We start from the raw sequence: 17,587 nt of genomic DNA, 5'->3' as shown, positions 1-17,587 counted from the left end.
AAAAAAAAAAAAAAAAAAAAAAAAAAAAAAAAAAAAAAAAAAAAAAAATTGCAAACAGTTACTCCTCTTGTTACCATCTGTGAAAAATAGACCATCACGGGTTACAAATTGAGTGAGCACCAAATACCACTGACCGAAGATCAAAGGATAATAATACACGGCACCGTGGAGTCAAAGGTAGATCGGTTGTGAGCCTCGTGATATGGCAAATTAAGCCAGTAGTTCCGGCGACGTAGTGCGTCAAGTGTTTCGATAAAGACTGGCGGCTTCATAAATTATCAAGCTTCTCTTAATTGGTCTGCTTGCCCATATGTTCTATTGAGATCGGGGTATTTCCACCCACTCCAGGAGTGTCGCCAAAACATGAATCAGAGAGTACCAAAAACGCCAAACACCCCTGCCCGCCTCCCTAAGCACTCGTATATATCCCCTCGAGAGCAAGTACACGCCAGTCATGTGATACATCCGCCTAGCCTTTTCGTTTCCAGAGTCTTACACTCCTCTTTCTATGGCACAACTCACTTTTGAGCAGCAATACAAAGACGTAATCACCGTTTCTATATTACATTGCCTGCCATGCCCATGAAGAGCGCATGTACCGCCAAGCTCAGAGTCCAGAAGCCGACCTTCTTCAGGCGGCGGACACGGCTCTGTTGGTCTTCCACATCCCGAGCAAACGCATCGTACACCTCGGCCGAGACGTCGGTCATCAGTCCACAATCGAAGACCGACCACGCGCCATCGAAGTCGGAAGAGCGCTTGACGATCCGGCAGCCGATGGGAATGTACGTCTTCTTGGCGTTGATGTATGCTACAATCGGGCGCACGAGCGCCTGGTTCACGTACGACAGGCTCGACGTGAAGACAGGCACCGTGGCCTTAACGTCGTTGAGATGGATTCGTAGATCCATGACTAGGTAGCGGGGTGGTTCGTCATCCTTGGACGGGCTTGCCGGTGTGGAGGCAGCGTCCTGGGAGACTGGGTCCGCAGGCTTGGCCTCTGGATCTGATTCATCAATCACAGGGATCTGGTATGCCTCCTCAAAGGTTCCGCTGCGCATATTTTCGTCGCCTTCTTCCTGGAGACGTCGCTTGTTTCTGTCGAGAATTTGGAGGTAGCGGTTGGAGGTAACAGCCTCTTCTAGACGATCATAGAAGTCGGACATCACTTTGGTGATGCTATCGTCGTCGTCATTGGGGAACATGACGTCGGCGACAATGTCAACATTGCCCTCATAAATCCATCCGAATGGGCCCTCATCGCCTCTGTTCAAATGGTCGATTCGGAGACCGTCTATCCGCAGGCGGCTGAACTTCTTCCACGCATCCGGCTCGCCCAAGTCAGTGGAAAACCGTTCTTGACCAGCAGCAACTCCGTGAACTTGGCGGGGATGTATCGTGAAAAGCGAGCCATCGTAGGAACCCGACATGTGGTTCGCCGATAGCATGTCGTAAAAGAGGTATTGCTTCCGGAGCTGCGGAAGCTCGCAGGAGTAAATACTGACGGAGAAGGGACGGAAGCCGCCTGGCTGATGTACAGTAACCAGGAGATCTTCCATCTTGAAAGATTCGATCTCAAAATCGCCCGGGTTGTGCTCATGCCGATAGGACAGGGGATCTACATTACCCCCTGACCAGTGCACATGTGTCCTGTCAATAACACCTCGGACTCCTTTGATTTCTACGTCCTTCAGGAACCCTTTTCCATTCCACCACTTGGCAAAAGACACTGTGACATTCACCGTGTTGAGGGTGACGTCAAACTGTGTGTAGTTGCCATCATCTACCTCCCAGGCCTCCTCTTTGGGTCGCTCGGCAGCGGCGGCTGCGGCAGCGCTAGAAGGAGAACCTTTGCTAACGGAAGACTTTGTCTGTCCGGGTCGCCGCGACACGAAGACGTTCCTGAAGGAGATGACTCCATCTCCCCATCTGGGGACAATAGCAGACTCGAATATGACGGTCAAGCCTGCAGACTCGGTGAGGTAGTTGCCCACCTTCTTTGCCAGCCATTCTAGAGCGTAGTCAGTATGGAGCAAGATCTGTTGGTTACTATCTTCATAACTTACCTTGGGCAGAGACGGTGTTGACCAGGAACAGCAGTCCGGAGACAAAAGTGGTTGTCCCGACCAGGATCCAGACAAGATGACCGAAGAGGAAGAATGAGAGGAATGCACCCCATTCATCAGTGTTCCAAGGTCGCATACTCCTGATGGAGAACCACTTGAATCGGACTTTCAACCGTTCCCAGAACCCGTTCGCTGCTGCCAGAAACTCCTCCTTTGTGGGTCGGTGTGGAAGATGTACGTTGGGGAGATGGAAATAGTTCGAGATATAGTTGTGCTCTTGCGTCGACTCGGCCTCGGGAGCCTTCGTCTCGGACTTGGCTGCGGAGGGTGACTTCACAGGCTCATTTTGAGACTTTGCAGCAGCAGTAGCTTTGCTTGCACCGGTGTTCGACTTGGTGCTTTTCTTTCTCCTCATCGTTGCATGTGGTCGCCTCCTCCTTCCGGTGTGGATGCCTCTCTGCCATGGTTGCCGGGCTAGCTTGAGCAGGTCTGCTTTCTGTGACACATTTGCCAGCAGACCCGAATCGGCCGCGGCGGTACAAGTCGCAACGACGGTGCCTGTACTCGAGGTTGGTGGACTGAAGCTGGCGAGCAGAAGCCCGCCCGAAGTGAAGCTGCGCCGCACATTGTAGCCGGAGGCTTTCGGCGACTTCGGAAAGGCCCAGGATGAAAAATTCGAAGGTCGGCCGAAAGTCGCAGAGGAATGATAAGAGCTGGACGGGCTTGTTTGCCAGCGGCTCACTGGGTTGCGTCTCGAGGGCGCGCGCACAGTCAGGAAGTCCAGGGACTCGTAGAGCGATCTCCAGGCGTGCCGCCCGAAGAGCGTCGTTCTAGCTGTAGACGACATTGCGAGAGCTCATGGTGATCTGCGGTGTTGAACAAGCAGACAGTCCTCGAACGAGTTGGAGGGATTAGATAGCCATGGGCGAGTGAGTCACGGCCAGCTGCGTCGACTTGCTTATCAAAACAACAACATTAGCATCAACGCATAAGGCACGATGGAGGCTAGACAAGCAGACGGCCCATGGAGCATGAAATGTCAATCAGGGTATGGGCTCGCGCAGCAAATCTCGTCATCAGAATATCCATGACGCGCTAGCGATGCGTCCGGGTCGACCTGCGCTATGCTGGAAACCGCCAAGCTCCAAGAAAAAAATCCGCTGATCCCCCAGCCCAGCCACTGGACTGGGCCGACTGGTGGCTGCTGGCTGCTGTCTGCCCAGCAAGCCAGCCCAGCCCAGGCCACCGGGCAAGCCGGGCCCCCCTAAGACGGCACTCTACGTCCACAGTAGCTAGGATGCGCGGGTACCCTCCAGTGTAGCGAGGCCGTGCGGCAGAGAACCTTAGGGGTCTTGTCGGTCTCCCAAGCTGCCAACCCCCCCAAACCCAAGCAGGCCAAGCTGCTGGACCGCTGGCTTATCGTTATCGGGCTATCGAGAAGAACCTACCCCACGTACATAAAAATTATTTGGGCGGAAGGCGGTATCGATATCCACTGAGCCCGCCCAGATCGTGAACCCTCGCTACCCAGCGTCGTGCGCATTCCCACCAGATCTTCTCGACAGCAACGCATCTCAACCGCCCTGACACATACGGCTTGCACATATCCTCCCACCAGACCAACATCATGCCCGCCCCAACAGCGCTCAAGGCGCCCACGGACGCCGACGCCGCCATGCCCGTCCAAGTCCCCGACGTCGCCCTCCCCGCTCCCACCGAGGACGAGGACCTGCTGCTCGACAGCACGGCCATGAACACGCTGTCGGCCGACGCCATCGCGCCGCCCGCCGCGCCCGCCGCCGACGGCATGGAGATCGACGAGGAGTCGCGGCCGCAGTTCGCGCCGCAGAAGGACGCGGCGGCGGCGCACCGGGTCGAGACGCGCAAGGTGCCCATCCCGCCGCACCGCATGTCGCCGCTCAAGGCCAGCTGGCCCAAGATCTACCCGCCGCTGGTCGAGCACCTCAAGCTGCAGTGCCGCATGAACGTCAAGACCAAGTCGGTCGAGCTGCGCACCTCGCGCCACACCTCGGACACGGGCGCCCTGCAGAAGGGCGAGGACTTTGTCCGCGCCTTCACCCTCGGCTTCGACGTCGAGGACGCCATCGCCCTGCTGCGCCTCGACGATCTGTATATCGAGACCTTTGAGATCAAGGACGTCAAGACGCTGAACGGGGACCACTGTAAGTCGTCACCGCGGGATACGGGATTTCTGAAGGAAAAGGAGGAGATGATGCTAACTCTTGATCCTAGTGGCTCGTGCTATTGGCCGTATAGCGGGCAAGGACGGAAAGACCAAGTTTGCTATTGAAAACGTGAGTCCATACCACAATCAGCCTCATATGCGCGACAAGGGAGGACTGGGCTAACGAAATCTGACTGCAGGCGAGCCGGACGAGAGTCGTGCTGGCAGACAGCAAGATCCACATTCTCGGAGGCTTCAAGAACATTCAAATTGCACGAGAGAGCATAGTGTCCTTGGTGAGTACCCTTTTTTTTGGTCTCAGGCAGACATTGTTTAGCTGACTTGAGGAATACAGATCCTGGGTAAGCAGCCGGGCAAGGTCTACAACGGATTACGGACCGTTGCTTCGAGGATGAAGGAGAGATTCTAGACGACTTAAGGAGTTCAAGAGAGTTCTAGTCGGGAAATGGTATGAGAAGAACGTGGCGGAGAAAAAAATCATGGACTGGCGTTTAGGGGTACAAGGAGTTCAGAGCGATTCTTGGCTTGATAGATCTCGACAGGGTTCCGTCTCATTGCATGGAAGCATCTCATCCAGTGATCATGGGGGGTATCATTCGTCAAATTGCAAAAGTTACATACAACAACAGGCCCTGGCGCTTGATTCGTGACTTCATACTCGTGTTCGTCATCTGCGGACTTTTTTGACAATCCTTGCCGACGTCTCCAGACCCAAGATCCCTTCAACTTGGGACCAGCTTCGACCGTACATCATTGTCGTCAAGCTCATGATGGCCGATGGTTTCCTACAATTCGCAAACTGAGCCAAACCCGCACTCAAGGCTGTAGTGGTGCTTTCCACAGGCGATATGGTGGATCATCGGATGTGAACCTCAATCACATCCATATCTTCAACACCGGCCTCATCAATGGTAGAGCTCGCCTCCAGCTGCTCGCCGTCAAACTGTATCTCGATTTGTTTGTCGGCAGGAAGTTCCGTCTTCACCCTCCGGAACGCCTTGATCAAGAAGCTGACGCTGCAGTTGACAGGCACCCTCAGACCCTGGTCGCCATAGTTTCTAGATCGTAGCGTCACCTTGATCTTCTTCTCCTCCGGCTTTGGCGCGGGTTCCGGTTCCTCCTCAAGCTCGTCGTCGATCTCGCCGCGCCTGCGCTTGCTCTCCAGCTCCACGGCGGCTTGATGTTGCTCATAGAGCTCAGGCGTCCATGCCTCTATGTGGACTTTGTCCCAACCAGCAAAGCCTTCCTTTCGATACTCGGACCTTGAAAATAGGTTACCCTCATCATCAACGGGCTTGATTCCAAGACTGTTCAATGTTGTAAAATCGTAAATCCTATTGCCCTTCCATGTGAAGAACATGCTGTCAAGAACTGACGGCCGGATCGTAGAACCTTCTTCCTGGAGGCCCTGCTTCAGCTTTGCAGTCCACGTATCTCGGACAAGCTGCATTTTCTTCGTCGTTTGGATCTTGAAGCGCAAGTTCGGCAAGCCTTCCAAGCGCGATTCGATCAAAATGAATGCAGAGCTTTCTTCCTGGCTGGACGGTTCAGCTTCTCGCGCAAGTCTCTCCAAGTTTCTCAGCCTTGCCCGCTCCTGAGCTTCCCTCACGTATTTCGCCGTGAGGTCGTCTTCAGCGGGTAGGTCTTGTTCCATGGGGTCATCATCGTCGTCGTCGTCGTCGTCCACATTGATGAGATCTGCTCCCGGAGGAAGGGTATCCTCGTCATCAGATTCTAGCGAAATCGCTTTCCCTTTTCCCTTGTTTATTTTTGTTGGTGTTCTGTATGCGCCATCGTCGGAATCCGAGTCGTCAAGGGATATGATCTGAGTGCTGGCGGTCAACTTGGAGGTAGAACCGGAGTGCCGGGACTTGGCGGAAGGACTGAATAATGTCGATTTGACGGCTACACTTCGTCTCGTGCTCGTTGGCGACTGTGTGCTGATGCTAGACGACTTTCTCGAGGTGGGGCGCCGCCTGGTTGTATCGTCATCCTCGTCGCTTGAAAGTGACACACACAGGCGCTTGGAATCATGTTGTTGCGACGCTCGCCGCTTGGCCGCTGGTGATTCTCTAGCTTCAGAGGACGGTTGATCTGCAAGTTCGTGTTCCTCCTGAGATTTCCTGCTGTTCGGCTTGCGGGTTTTCGTCTGCTCGGTCGTCTTCTTGTCGAAGAAGGTTTTGTGCAGATCGCTGATGAAAAAGTCCTGGGCATTCTGCTCGGGGGGTTGAGCATCGCCAGCAGGCTTCTCGACGGATTTGCGCTTGACGGTGCGCTTGAAGGGCAGAGGGGCCATCTTTGGCGGTGCAAGAGTGCGCACTCAGCGCGAAAGCATCCCGGGTGCCTTTTGCGATGCGACAGCAAGGTGCCCCAGAAAAAAAGAGGACGACAGAAGCGATTATAGTCGAAGCGAAGATTTGGCGAGGTATGGGCAAGTGTTCGTTCGGGCTGTGGAGACCGTGGACAAGAAAAAAAAATAATGATGCCTGGGATCTCTGAGGAGACACGGTCTTGTCGAGCAGTCAAAACAATGCAATTGCAGTTTCCTGGAGCCTGATGTTAGAAGCCGCAAGAAAGTGACGATTTCTCCAACGCGAGGTACAAGCCGCTCTGCGCCGGGCAGGTACCCCACATCTCGATTGCTTTTTTGGCGTTGCAAGTCGCAAGTCGGGGAGAAAAGGGCACTGTGCTAAAGTACCTGCCCAGCGCTTAGCGCTACATCCCAGGGCCGCTGTCTCTGGCGGCCGCCCAGTGGTACTATGTATGGTACCTACCGCACGGCCAGTGGCAGCTGGAGCAAATCTGGGACCCGGGTCTTGGGATGCGATCGCTCCCTGGTGGATCCGGGATCACACTTGACAATATCAGAGCCGCGACCGCATGTGTCTCTCCGCGCCCGATCTCTCATAGCACCACCAAAGCGCAACTCGAGCCTGCACCAACAACCGCGATGGAGAACGGCACCGGCAACCAAGGCGAAGGCAGGGACCCTTCTGGCTTCCTTTCCGAGATCATCGGCAACCCCGTCACCGTAAAGCTCAACTCGGGCGTTGTGTACAAGGGTTAGTCACCACCAAACACTCACGTGTTCCGCCGCTCTGAGCCGCCCATGCTGACCTGCGCACAGGCGAGCTGCAGTCAGTCGATGGATACATGAACATTGCTCTTGAGAAGACTGAGGAATACGTCAACGGCGTCAAGCGCCGGACCTACGGCGATGCTTTCGTGCGAGGCAACAACGGTACGTAATGCACCATCTCACAGTCGAGGCGACAGAACGTTGACATGCAATCTAGTCATGTACATCTCTGCGGACTGAAGAATGAGCCGTATACCAGGTAGCATCACAAACAAACGGGAGTCACAGCATCATCCCTCAGCTGGTGGAAGGCGTCAGTTGGAAGACGTCAGGCTCGGTGAGCGACTGTGCTATGGCACTGAACGCTAGCACAAACAGGCCCATGGACTGACACGAAGATGTAAATTGATTGCAGGCGCAAAGGTAATCTGTTGATATTGAGGGAATGGGTATCTAGACTAGCAGAGGAAGACACTGATAAAGGTCAACATCAACACCACCAAGCTCATAGCCGATCCGTCCACGCAAAGTACGTCACTCCGTGCACGGCGATCTCTCCGTTCTTGTTCCGCTCGACGTCTTCGCCTTGTAGGGCCTCCTTGAATACTTTGGCCGCGTTATCGCGCTCCTCGCCTTGGAGCACAGAAATCTGGCTCAACGTGTTCAGCCTTGACCACAAGGCATCCTCACTCAACCACACCGTCCACTTCTCGCTGCCCTCACCCATTGGCAGCGAGAACCTCGGAAGATGGTCCATGAACGTATCCTTCACGACCTGCAGAGGGTTTCCAGGAAGTTGCTTCTCAAACACCTGCTTCCATTTCTATGTCGTGCGTCAGCAGAGACGGGGGCCGTCTGTCAGGGGCAGGCTCACCTGATGCCTAAACCGAGGAAGCCCGTCGTCAAGTGAATACACATAGTCGTTAAGCTTCTGCTCCCACTTCGTAGTCGCATTCCACTCTATGGGCTTGTTGTAATCTTCAACATTCCATATCATGCCAAGCACAGCGCCTGGTCTGAGCACCCGGTGAATCTCGCGTAACGCTTCTGGCGTTGCGAACCTGTGAATGGTATGAGCATACGGTCATACAACAATCGCTTCTGCTGTTGATCACTTACCAATGGAAAGCCTAGTTGTCAGATTAGGAAACATTTTGTCAACACGACGTCTTCCCAGGAGCTGTTCCCGACATACCTGTGCTGCAATACACGCATCGCCCCACTCATCAGAGACAGGCATCTTTGCTGCCGAGCCGTCGACCACTTCTACGGCTGGAAGATCCTTCTCTGCAAGCTTCTCTCTCATGCCTTGATGGGGCTCGATTGCCTTGATCAAGAACCTCTCGGACCGCTGGGCAAGGACCTCGGTGAATTTGCCCGTTCCTGACGCGATCTCAACAACATTGAGGTCAGACTGGCCCGCCAGCTTCAAGTTCCTCAGAAAGGTCTCCACGGCCTGCGCCGGGTATGATGGACGGTGCGTGTCGTAGGCGGAGGCATCCTTGAAGCCTTCTGCGGCAGCCGATGGCAGGACGCTCTGAGATGACATGGTATGAAGTTGCTGCCGGACAGTAGCTCAACGGCAAGAAGGACTCGATGACAGTGATGCTTCTGTAAATTCAGAAGTTTCAACTATACACTGTCGTGATTTGTTGGTTCTGTGAGAAGGACGCCCTACTTTCGTTGGTCCAACAATTACATCATTATCTCACACTCCCGATCTTCGGCTGGATGATTGCCCATTCTAGCACTGGTACGCTAGGCGTGCGGCTCCCATCCACCCGCCCAACTGGGACAGGGACAGGGGAGCTCAGTCCAATGGTCTAGGCAGCTTTGCGCAAGTCCGTTGGCATCTTGAGGATCATATGTGGCATATATGCAACCGTGACCAGATCATGGACGATCCTATTGTGAGGCGTTCAAGTAAACCAAATTACATTGCTTTTCGCTAGTAAGAGGCAGTTAAGTAACTAAATCCCCAGGTACCGTAGGTATGGACGGCATGGTTCAACTGTCAGCTCAGAGGTTGTAGGGCTCCAGGGCTGTGGCGCTCCGAGCCGGTGGCTACTGGCTAGTCCCTGCACCCCCAGAGAACAGCTGGTGCCAACCAGACGGAAAGCTTCCGTCAGCTCACGACAGCGAGCCAAGAGCCCTTCCTGCCCTTGTTCAGACACTTGTTTGTTCACAGCCCCATCCGACAACTTGGGACAACAAACATTATGTTCACCTGAAGCACTCTTTTCCACGGCTCGATCTTCCCTGGAGCAGTAGTTGGGGGAGGCTCATTGAACCAATAACGCCAGAATGCGATAGACACTACCGCATGCTGCATCCCCCTATTTCCTTGACCACTTTCCTTCCTTTCGCAGTCTCTCCTTAAGACCTCTTTTGCTACACACCCCAATGATACTCACATACCGCCGCTTCAGGCGTACATACCTCCGCCGCATCTTGTGGGCGCTCGCCGCGCTCTTCCTCCTCGATGTCGTCCGCATCATCTCCAGCCGGCCCTACACCCTTCGGTCTCCCTTGGTGGAGAAACGGTCCACAGCGAGCCCGGGCGCGAACGACACCTCGGTCTTCATAGTGTCGGTACACAGGAACACGGAAGTGATCCAGAGGGCGTCGTGGAACGAGGCGGTGCTGTCATTGGTCGACTACCTCGGCCCCGAGAACGTGCACATCTCGGCCGTCGAGTCCGGGTCGCAGGAGGGCACCAAGGATGCCTTGATAGAGTTGCAGGCCGGGCTGGACGCCAGGGGCGCTTCCAACGAGATCAGCCTGGGCATGACGGTATGGGAGCAGCTGGACGAGATCGACACGCGACCGCCGCCCAACGCCAGGGAGCCCGGGTGGATCTGGAACGCGGCCGAGGACCAATTCGAGATGCGCCGTATACCTTACCTCTCGAGAGTGCGCAACCAGGCGATAGCACCGCTGAGGCGACTGGAGAGGGAAGGTAGGCGGTTCGACAAGGTGCTCTGGTTGAACGACGTCGTGTTCGATGTATGTCTTTCCCAAGCTCCGCAGGGGTATGGTGATCTGATTGGTTACTGACAAGCCTGCAGGCTCAAGATATCCAGACCCTCCTCGATACGCGCGACGGCAACTATGCGGCGGCTTGTTCTATGGACTTCAAGTCGTCGCCCTTATACTACGATACATTCGCTTTACGAGACGATATGGGCCAGAAGACAGCGTCCCTGCATTGGCCTTGGTTCCGGTCGCCGAAAGCCAGAGCCTCGTTGCTCCGAAGTGAACCAATTGAGGTTACGTCCTGTTGGAATGGGATAGTGGTATTCGACGCTGCTCCCTACTACAACAACCCGCCCCTACTTTTCCGTGGTATCGAGGACAGTCTGGCGGATTTCCACCTGGAGGGATCCGAATGCTGCCTGATCCACGCGGACAACTACCTGTCTTCAGAAAAGGGAGTCTGGCTGAATCCCAACGTCCGAGTTGGCTACAATGTGAAGGCATATAACCGGGTTCAGGGCGACCGGTTTCCCGGCCCCTTCTGGGCAATCGTGGGTGTCTGGGTGAACCGCATCGTGAGTTGGCGGGCAGGCATCCAGCACTCACTAGAGATGCGTCATGTTCATAAAAAGATCGATTCATGGACCGCAGAGACTCCCCAAGGGGAGCTGGCCCGGTTTGAACCCGGGGAGGCTTGCCTGATCAATGAGATGCAGATCATGTGGTCGAATGGCTGGAAGCATCTGTAGACAGAGATTGGAGCAAGAGGAAAGAAAAAGCATCAAATCATAGCATGTGAGATACCCAAGAATCGTTTTTTAGAAGCACTGGGTATGCTTAGGACTCTAGTCGATGCTCTTCTCTCCCCGTGACGCTTCTCATCGTGAGTAGGCAGCTTTAGTAGACCCCTTATATGTACATCCAAGCACAGCTATGCGACAAACCCTAGATAACGCCAACAATCATAATCAACAACACATTCAATGCTGTCATTCCTGTCGTCCCTGGATAGCAGAGGCACAGAGCCAGCTACAGCCCAGCCTCTATTTGTTGTGCCAGATAAAGTTCCGCAGGCTGTCCCAATGGTCGCTCTCCTTGTAAATGTAGTTCATGCTGCTCTTCAGACTGGGCTGCAGGTCCTCCGGGTGGTGCCGGAACAGGTGCATGACCATGGCCCAGCTGGTCGCCGCGAAGACGGGCCAGGCGTAGTGGCTGATGGCGGCGGAGCGCGCCTCGCTCGACGACACCAAGGGGAGGCCGGCGCCCGGCTTGACGGCCAGCCGCGCCAGCGCCAACACCACGCGCGCGAAGACGTAGACGACGATCTGCTGGTTCACCGACGAGATCTTGCCCGAGCGCGGCGAGCGGCCTCCGAAGACGAAGTAGCCGCCCAGCAGTCCCGCCAAAAAGGTGTCATATTGGCCTGTGTTTCGGGGAAATGATTAGCCTCCCCTTCTTGAGCATACCGCAGTCCCTTGCGCAACGGCTCTGCTTGCTACACTCCTCATGTATCTTATCACCCGTTCGCCAATACATATGGCCTTTGACAGAAACAAGGTAGGGAATGTGTAAAGACTCACCCTCCTTGCCCGGCGTGGGCCCGTACCACTTCAGCAGATAGCAGACGGTCTTGTAGATGGTCGCAAACTTGGCAAGATTGCGGGCGTGTGTGCGCGTGGCGCGGAAGACCAGGTCTACCTTCTGCCGGAAGGAGCCCGATCGGAACAGGAAGACCATGACCAGCGCATGCGGGAACCGCACCTTGGCCCCGTAGACGGCGCCATTGCGCGCGCCCTTGACGATGGCGAGCAGGTCGCGGTTCGCCGGGTCCAGCACGATGCGCGTGAGCGTGTCCTGTTGAGATGAGACAATTGCGGGTTAGCCAGCGCCCTGGCAAGCCTCGCAACCATAGCCTGCTTGACAGACGGGTTCGCGATGCGTGTTGTGGACGTACCTTTACGCCCTCGATGGCCGACGACATTGTGCCGAGGCTAAACGGAGCAAGGTGTCTTGGGAGTGGACGGGACGTTCGTACGGCGCAGGTTCGGCGCGCGCGATGGGAGAAATGGCACTGGTCGCTACCGTCTCATGGAGGTCGGGCAAAGGACTGGTAAAATCCAAGGCGATATAGCGGTAGGAGTGGAAGTAGAGCATTCAAATGCCGGCGTCCTGGAGAAAGGGAAGGTCGAGGTCTGGCATGGGATTGTCCCCGTATTCTCGGCATCATGCGTGACACTCTCGGCTCCCAAAAAGCTGGGGAACAGGCGCTAAGAGCGCTGGAACCGTGGACCCCACGGCCACTATGACGCCACGGCCAGCCCGTCGACGACTGGACCCCTGCAGCTTTGCTTGTGCGATGCGCGGCATGTGAAAGGTGGGCAGCGGCTGTCGAATCGCTGGTTCGGCTTTTAGGCGGTTCGTAACACGAGTCGCGCCTGTGCTAAGGACTTAGATTTCTGGTATAGAGTTGCACAGAGTTGCATTGTCGATATAGACGGGCGTCATCAGTAGTATACTCTTCTTATTCTTTCCTCCTCTTGCCCAGGCCAGAGCCGCTCTTACGAGGATAACCAAGCACCGTCTTTCAGACCTTGCCGAAAGTTATGGGACGCTTGTCGGTCTTGGTTACCTCGTTGCATGTGCCTAAGGATTTTTGCAATGCCAGCCAAGTATTTCTCCTCCAACGCCGACGTGACCAGTGGTAGCCTTTAGGACTTCCAGGCGCCAATTTGGCCGTCCTCGGTGAAGGACTCTTGATGCTGCCCCCGACGCCTCCAGTCAAGCCATACGTTCTCGGTGGGCAAGAGAGGCGAGCCACAGGACTCAGCTCTGTTATCTTATTTCCGCTGGCCCAGACGGCAGGCCAGCCACCGATTTGGGTGTCATCCACCTTTCCTCTTCCGTCGCCTTCGTAGGACTATTCAGTCTTATCTATCACACCGGCATTGGTCAGCAGCATCCCGAAGGGCCTGCCACAACAAACTAGCGGCAGCCCGCATTTCGCGATGGCGCTCACTTCGGTGAGGCTGAGAACCTGTCACGAGCCGCCTGTTGCGCGCGCAGCAACCAGATGTCTTTAAACGGGTGTCATTCCCGCTGCCTGCTATCATCAATCCCTCCTCGCTCAAAACTACCGTATCTCGAAGCCAGAAAGACTCTCACATAGGTCATGACCCCGACTGGACTTATTCAGACGGAACGTCTTGCATTCTGACACCTCATGAAATCTGTGTGTTCATGATGCAGCATATCTCCCTCTATTGTCCTCCCATGTGAAAATGAGGAACTCATTAGTCCTCTGCGCCGTTACGGCATTAGCAGCGCAACTCACTGGCGGTGCTCCTACCCCTACTTCGACACCGTCTAAGCTGTCCGACTATTTCTGGCAGTTACGCGACCTCGACAGGCCAGCCTCCAAAGCGAACCCATACATTGGCGGGCAGAACAGAACAATTTGCTGCCTCAAGGCGATAGCAGAGTCTCTACGAATCGATGGGGACTTCTTCACAAACACGACGGATTTTATCTCGGCATCCCCATCTGAGCTCTACCAGAAAGCTCTTGAAAACCAATTTCCGTGTGATGCCGTATACAATGGCGATCCCACAGGTGCGCCAGAGGTCAATGTACCCTACGCCTGGTGGGCCTCTGAATGTCCAGGCTGGCAGCTCAACGACCACGACAACTTAAACTCATGGCTTCAGCCCATGAGCGGCTTCCTTATCCCCGCCATACCGTTGATATTTAGCATACCTCGGCGCCGAAAACTCGAGGTGTATCGGGAGTTCTTCACCGCGGATCTCTCAGGTATTAAGAGCTATTTGGCGGCCCCTCTTGGCGCCCTCGGAGCTGCCCTCATAGTCACACTGGACACTCTCATCTGGCTAGCAACCTGTTTTGCATTCGCAGCCCCGATGATACTCAGCGGATTGTATGAAGCTGTGCTGGACAACCGAATGTTAGACTACCTGAAAGAGAAGATGCAGGTACGTCAGATTCCTCTCTCGCGTCAGGTTATCTGTCTTCTTGTATGACATCGTTATGCAGCTCCATCGGCACAGAAATTTGCCTGGGTGATGACCGTCGCATACCTAACTAATCACGCTATCTCTTGCAGAATAAGCGCTTGACGTTGGACATGAGAGCAAGGTGTCTCATGGTAATCTTGATTGGCAATCTTGATCTCGGGCTAGAAGGTGACGAGACACCGGTCAACCAGTTACTTGAACAGGCTGGCACTTCGAACGCAGTCATTGAAGGTCGGCCTCTTATTCCTCTAGACGACAGGATAGAGTTCCACGGTGAAACTGCAGCTGATACAGCAGACCATGAGAAGGTTCCTTCACCAGCACAAGTCCCGACCATAGGAATAGAAGAGCCATCACAACCGGATGATTACTCACCCCTGACAAGACGTGGCAACGAGCGCCCTCGAAGGACCTCAACAGCTCGTACATTATCGCCCAATACCGAAACTTCACTCGCACGCCCCCCAAGCTCTACTGACGTCCCTGTTTCCCGGAACAGCCAGTCTTCTGGGTTGTCTCGCAGCAGAGGGGCGAGCTTGCACCGGCGGCCGACAGTCCAGCAAGCAGCTAGCCCCTGGCGTCATATGGAGAACCTCCTATACGAGATCCGTCTATACGATGATGAGGAGGCGGGGGAGTTTCCACGCCAGTGGCCCAAGCACGACTGCAACAACAGATTGTGCGAGGACCACGCTCACATTGAACAACCTCGCCGACGAGACCATATCTTTGATAGCTTCGTTGCCAAGACAAAGACGCGGCTCCGCACCATGCTCCACTGTCAATCCTCCTTCGGGACCATCGTCGGCGCACCCGTCATCTTTTTCCTCGGTGGTTTTATCTTTGCATTGCTAAGCAGTCGGGACATGATCGGCGACGAAGACATCGCAGAGGCTCTCGCTTTTGGCCAGTGGTATATGATAATCCCCCATATTGTAAGTGTTTGCTCACAGAGTTACAACAGTACCTTTGCGCGGCACATCAGAGAAAGCAGTTGACTGATTGATCATAGTCGATTATTTCTGGGCTTTTATTGGCAGGCAACAATCCCAACATACTTGAAGGAGTCTTCGCAACAGAGCGCGGCGAAGAGAAAGACATTATCAATTTCTTCGGTCTTCGTTTTGGACTTGCCTTTCCTAGCTGTTACAAGACCGCATGGCAGTGGAGGCGGGGCCATGGCAAGAAAACGTGGATCTCGAAAGTCATCGACACTTACGGCGTTCGAAAAGACGTCGACTTCAAGGGAAACATCGAACCGGATGACGATATGGAGGACTTGCGAGAGAAGACGACCTTGGTTGCCTTTGACTGGATTTTCATCCTGGCCATCACAACACTTTTAATATACGTGCCCTACGTACTCGCTTTTCTCACGTCGTACTTCACGCCTCCTATTGGCCTCGCATGCCGATCACTGACATCCAGTGTCTATGCTTCTAGTCAAGCTGGGCAGATACTTCTTTGGTTTTGGGCAAACTGCGGTCCACCGATGGGCAAGGCGAAGAATGAAACGCAGCGAGGGACCTGGGATTTTGCTCGTCAGGGCGGTTGGCTAGATCGTAATGGCTTTTTCAACCCATCTTCTGTGAGCTGGCTGATTCAGTCCAACCCCGACTGGTCGGTGGATCGACCCTGGAGGATCCTCAAGTCACGGCGGTTCTGGTCCGTTAGAATGCTGTTCTCCTTGATCTACCAATTCCTGGTGGTCATATTTGGTATCAGCGCCGTATTCTCGGTACTTGGCGGAACCTTGATGCAGTTGATGGGTGTCTACTCGGCCAACATGTGCTACGTCCCGTCGAGGTGGTGGTTGGTACCGTTCGAGGACCGGCCTGTCATTATGATATCGAAGAACACTGCTTTGATGATCACTATGGCTCAACGTAGGTTCTGATTTACGGCATCGCCGGGTGTGAATTTTCATAAGAGGAAAGCTAACAGGAGCCACAGGATACTGGGAACCATGCGCCATTACCGCTATCGTCTTTCTGGCGGTCGTAAGCTTCATTGGCTGGTGGTATCAACGGAGAATGCGGGATCTGTTTGGCGAATGTAAGTGGACATGTTTCTCATACCCGTTCTTCCATCAATACCACAATCCCTCCCCCCAGTGTAAGCATGATGCTAACTTGCTGCAGTGGTTCGGAGTATCGATGCACAAAAGTATGATAGGGAAGATACCAGGAGCGCACGACCACTCAAAGATCGTCGGCCTGCCGACCTTGGAGGAGTGTCTGTCGGCTGTTGAAATTCCTGCAGTTTGTACCTTATAGCTATTGAGTAATTGATATTGAATGGAGCTGAATGCAGACTCTCTGGATAGTAATGTCTTTCGGCATTAGGCTACGCGAGGCTTGCGCGAGGCCTCAGTTCGGCTATCATCCCATTGGCGACCCCATCTTCGAAAAGCGTAAATAATTCTGGTGACTAGTACTTGAGCTGCTCATTGCAGATAAAAGAGAGAAACGAAGAAAGAAAAAGACATAAAAAAGAGTACGTGCTATATTTGCGCTGACAGTCACAATCCCTACTCCGCACAAGTACTGACCTGCATCAGATGGCGGCACTGACGTCATGGAGTACTAACAACAATCCAAAGCGAATCTTAAGTCTCCGAATCACCAGCCCACCTGAAGCATACTATAACTTCGACACGTAGTTTGCGTCACACCAATTCATGTACAGTATAGCAAAGTGATTGTAATATAATGTCACTTATCCATCAAAGAATACTCGATGCCGTCAAGGCTCGCGAACCTCCCAAAACAGTGTGTCCCAGCGAGGTTGCCAGAGCGCTGAGCAAAGAGGACCTATCAGCAATCGGCTGCGAAGACTGGCGGGCTTCCATGGATCCGATAAGGCGGGAGGCGTGGTCTATGCGGAAGCAGGGGCTGCTTGATATCACGCAGAAAGGAGAGCCGGTGCATGTGGAGGAGCTTGAGCAGATTAGGGGACCAATCCGATTGCGCAGGAAACCATAAGAGATCCTGGAAACAAGGCCAGAATCAAAGAAACGCATTGATCGACTTATGTTCTTCACGAGACAAAGACATATTGTAGTGTATGGCTTGACTGTCGCAACTACCGTCCCGACCATGTTGGCAGTGACGGTATAGGGCATCTCATGGCTGACGCTTGCACTCTGGGTAGACTGCCACCAAGGATATATGGGGACCTGACAACATCGTCTGCGATAAGTTTGCCGTTGTAATTTTATGGCTTGAATATG

At 54.2% G+C, this 17,587-nt stretch overlaps 8 protein-coding genes across 8 annotated transcripts; 4 read left to right on the top strand and 4 right to left on the bottom strand.

The window, feature by feature from the left end:
- Positions 1-557: 557 nt before the first annotated feature.
- Positions 558-2,913, bottom strand: JN550_012673 (uncharacterized protein; the record flags this gene model as incomplete). Its single annotated transcript, XM_049311175.1, has 2 exons — positions 558-2,011; positions 2,067-2,913. 2 exons carry the CDS (start codon positions 2,911-2,913, stop codon positions 558-560), a joined length of 2,301 nt encoding a protein of 766 aa, XP_049165395.1.
- Positions 2,914-3,693: 780 nt separating this feature from the next.
- Positions 3,694-4,681, top strand: JN550_012672 (uncharacterized protein; the record flags this gene model as incomplete). Its single annotated transcript, XM_049311173.1, has 4 exons — positions 3,694-4,249; positions 4,320-4,381; positions 4,452-4,547; positions 4,607-4,681. The coding sequence occupies 4 exons, from the start codon at positions 3,694-3,696 to the stop codon at positions 4,679-4,681; spliced, it is 789 nt and encodes a 262-aa protein (XP_049165394.1).
- A 447-nt stretch (positions 4,682-5,128) lies between these two features.
- Positions 5,129-6,568, bottom strand: JN550_012671 (uncharacterized protein; the record flags this gene model as incomplete). Its single annotated transcript, XM_049311172.1, has 1 exon — positions 5,129-6,568. The coding sequence occupies one exon, from the start codon at positions 6,566-6,568 to the stop codon at positions 5,129-5,131; it is 1,440 nt and encodes a 479-aa protein (XP_049165393.1).
- A 654-nt stretch (positions 6,569-7,222) lies between these two features.
- Positions 7,223-7,591, top strand: JN550_012670 (uncharacterized protein; the record flags this gene model as incomplete). Its single annotated transcript, XM_049311171.1, has 3 exons — positions 7,223-7,334; positions 7,400-7,513; positions 7,569-7,591. The coding sequence occupies 3 exons, from the start codon at positions 7,223-7,225 to the stop codon at positions 7,589-7,591; spliced, it is 249 nt and encodes an 82-aa protein (XP_049165392.1).
- A 265-nt stretch (positions 7,592-7,856) lies between these two features.
- JN550_012669 (uncharacterized protein) lies at positions 7,857-8,900 on the bottom strand (the record flags this gene model as incomplete). The annotated part of the gene is made up of 4 exons (XM_049311170.1): positions 7,857-8,174; positions 8,226-8,412; positions 8,471-8,481; positions 8,547-8,900. 4 exons carry the CDS (start codon positions 8,898-8,900, stop codon positions 7,857-7,859), a joined length of 870 nt encoding a protein of 289 aa, XP_049165391.1.
- An 854-nt stretch (positions 8,901-9,754) lies between these two features.
- JN550_012668 (uncharacterized protein) lies at positions 9,755-11,076 on the top strand (the record flags this gene model as incomplete). Its single annotated transcript, XM_049311169.1, has 2 exons — positions 9,755-10,357; positions 10,420-11,076. 2 exons carry the CDS (start codon positions 9,755-9,757, stop codon positions 11,074-11,076), a joined length of 1,260 nt encoding a protein of 419 aa, XP_049165390.1.
- A 294-nt stretch (positions 11,077-11,370) lies between these two features.
- Positions 11,371-12,308, bottom strand: JN550_012667 (uncharacterized protein; the record flags this gene model as incomplete). The annotated part of the gene is made up of 3 exons (XM_049311168.1): positions 11,371-11,750; positions 11,908-12,181; positions 12,282-12,308. The coding sequence occupies 3 exons, from the start codon at positions 12,306-12,308 to the stop codon at positions 11,371-11,373; spliced, it is 681 nt and encodes a 226-aa protein (XP_049165389.1).
- A 1,297-nt stretch (positions 12,309-13,605) lies between these two features.
- Positions 13,606-16,606, top strand: JN550_012666 (uncharacterized protein; the record flags this gene model as incomplete). The annotated part of the gene is made up of 5 exons (XM_049311167.1): positions 13,606-14,313; positions 14,445-15,290; positions 15,368-16,241; positions 16,309-16,410; positions 16,497-16,606. The coding sequence occupies 5 exons, from the start codon at positions 13,606-13,608 to the stop codon at positions 16,604-16,606; spliced, it is 2,640 nt and encodes an 879-aa protein (XP_049165388.1).
- Positions 16,607-17,587: the final 981 nt, after the last annotated feature.

This window comes from Neoarthrinium moseri (genome assembly GCF_022829205.1).
Source record: "Neoarthrinium moseri strain CBS 164.80 chromosome Unknown scaffold91_Wmoseri_CBS_16480, whole genome shotgun sequence".
Taxonomy (NCBI): Eukaryota; Fungi; Ascomycota; class Sordariomycetes; order Amphisphaeriales; family Apiosporaceae; genus Neoarthrinium; species Neoarthrinium moseri.
Note: the sequence above shows the minus strand (reverse complement) of the source record. Positions and strands in the feature narration are given on the sequence as shown.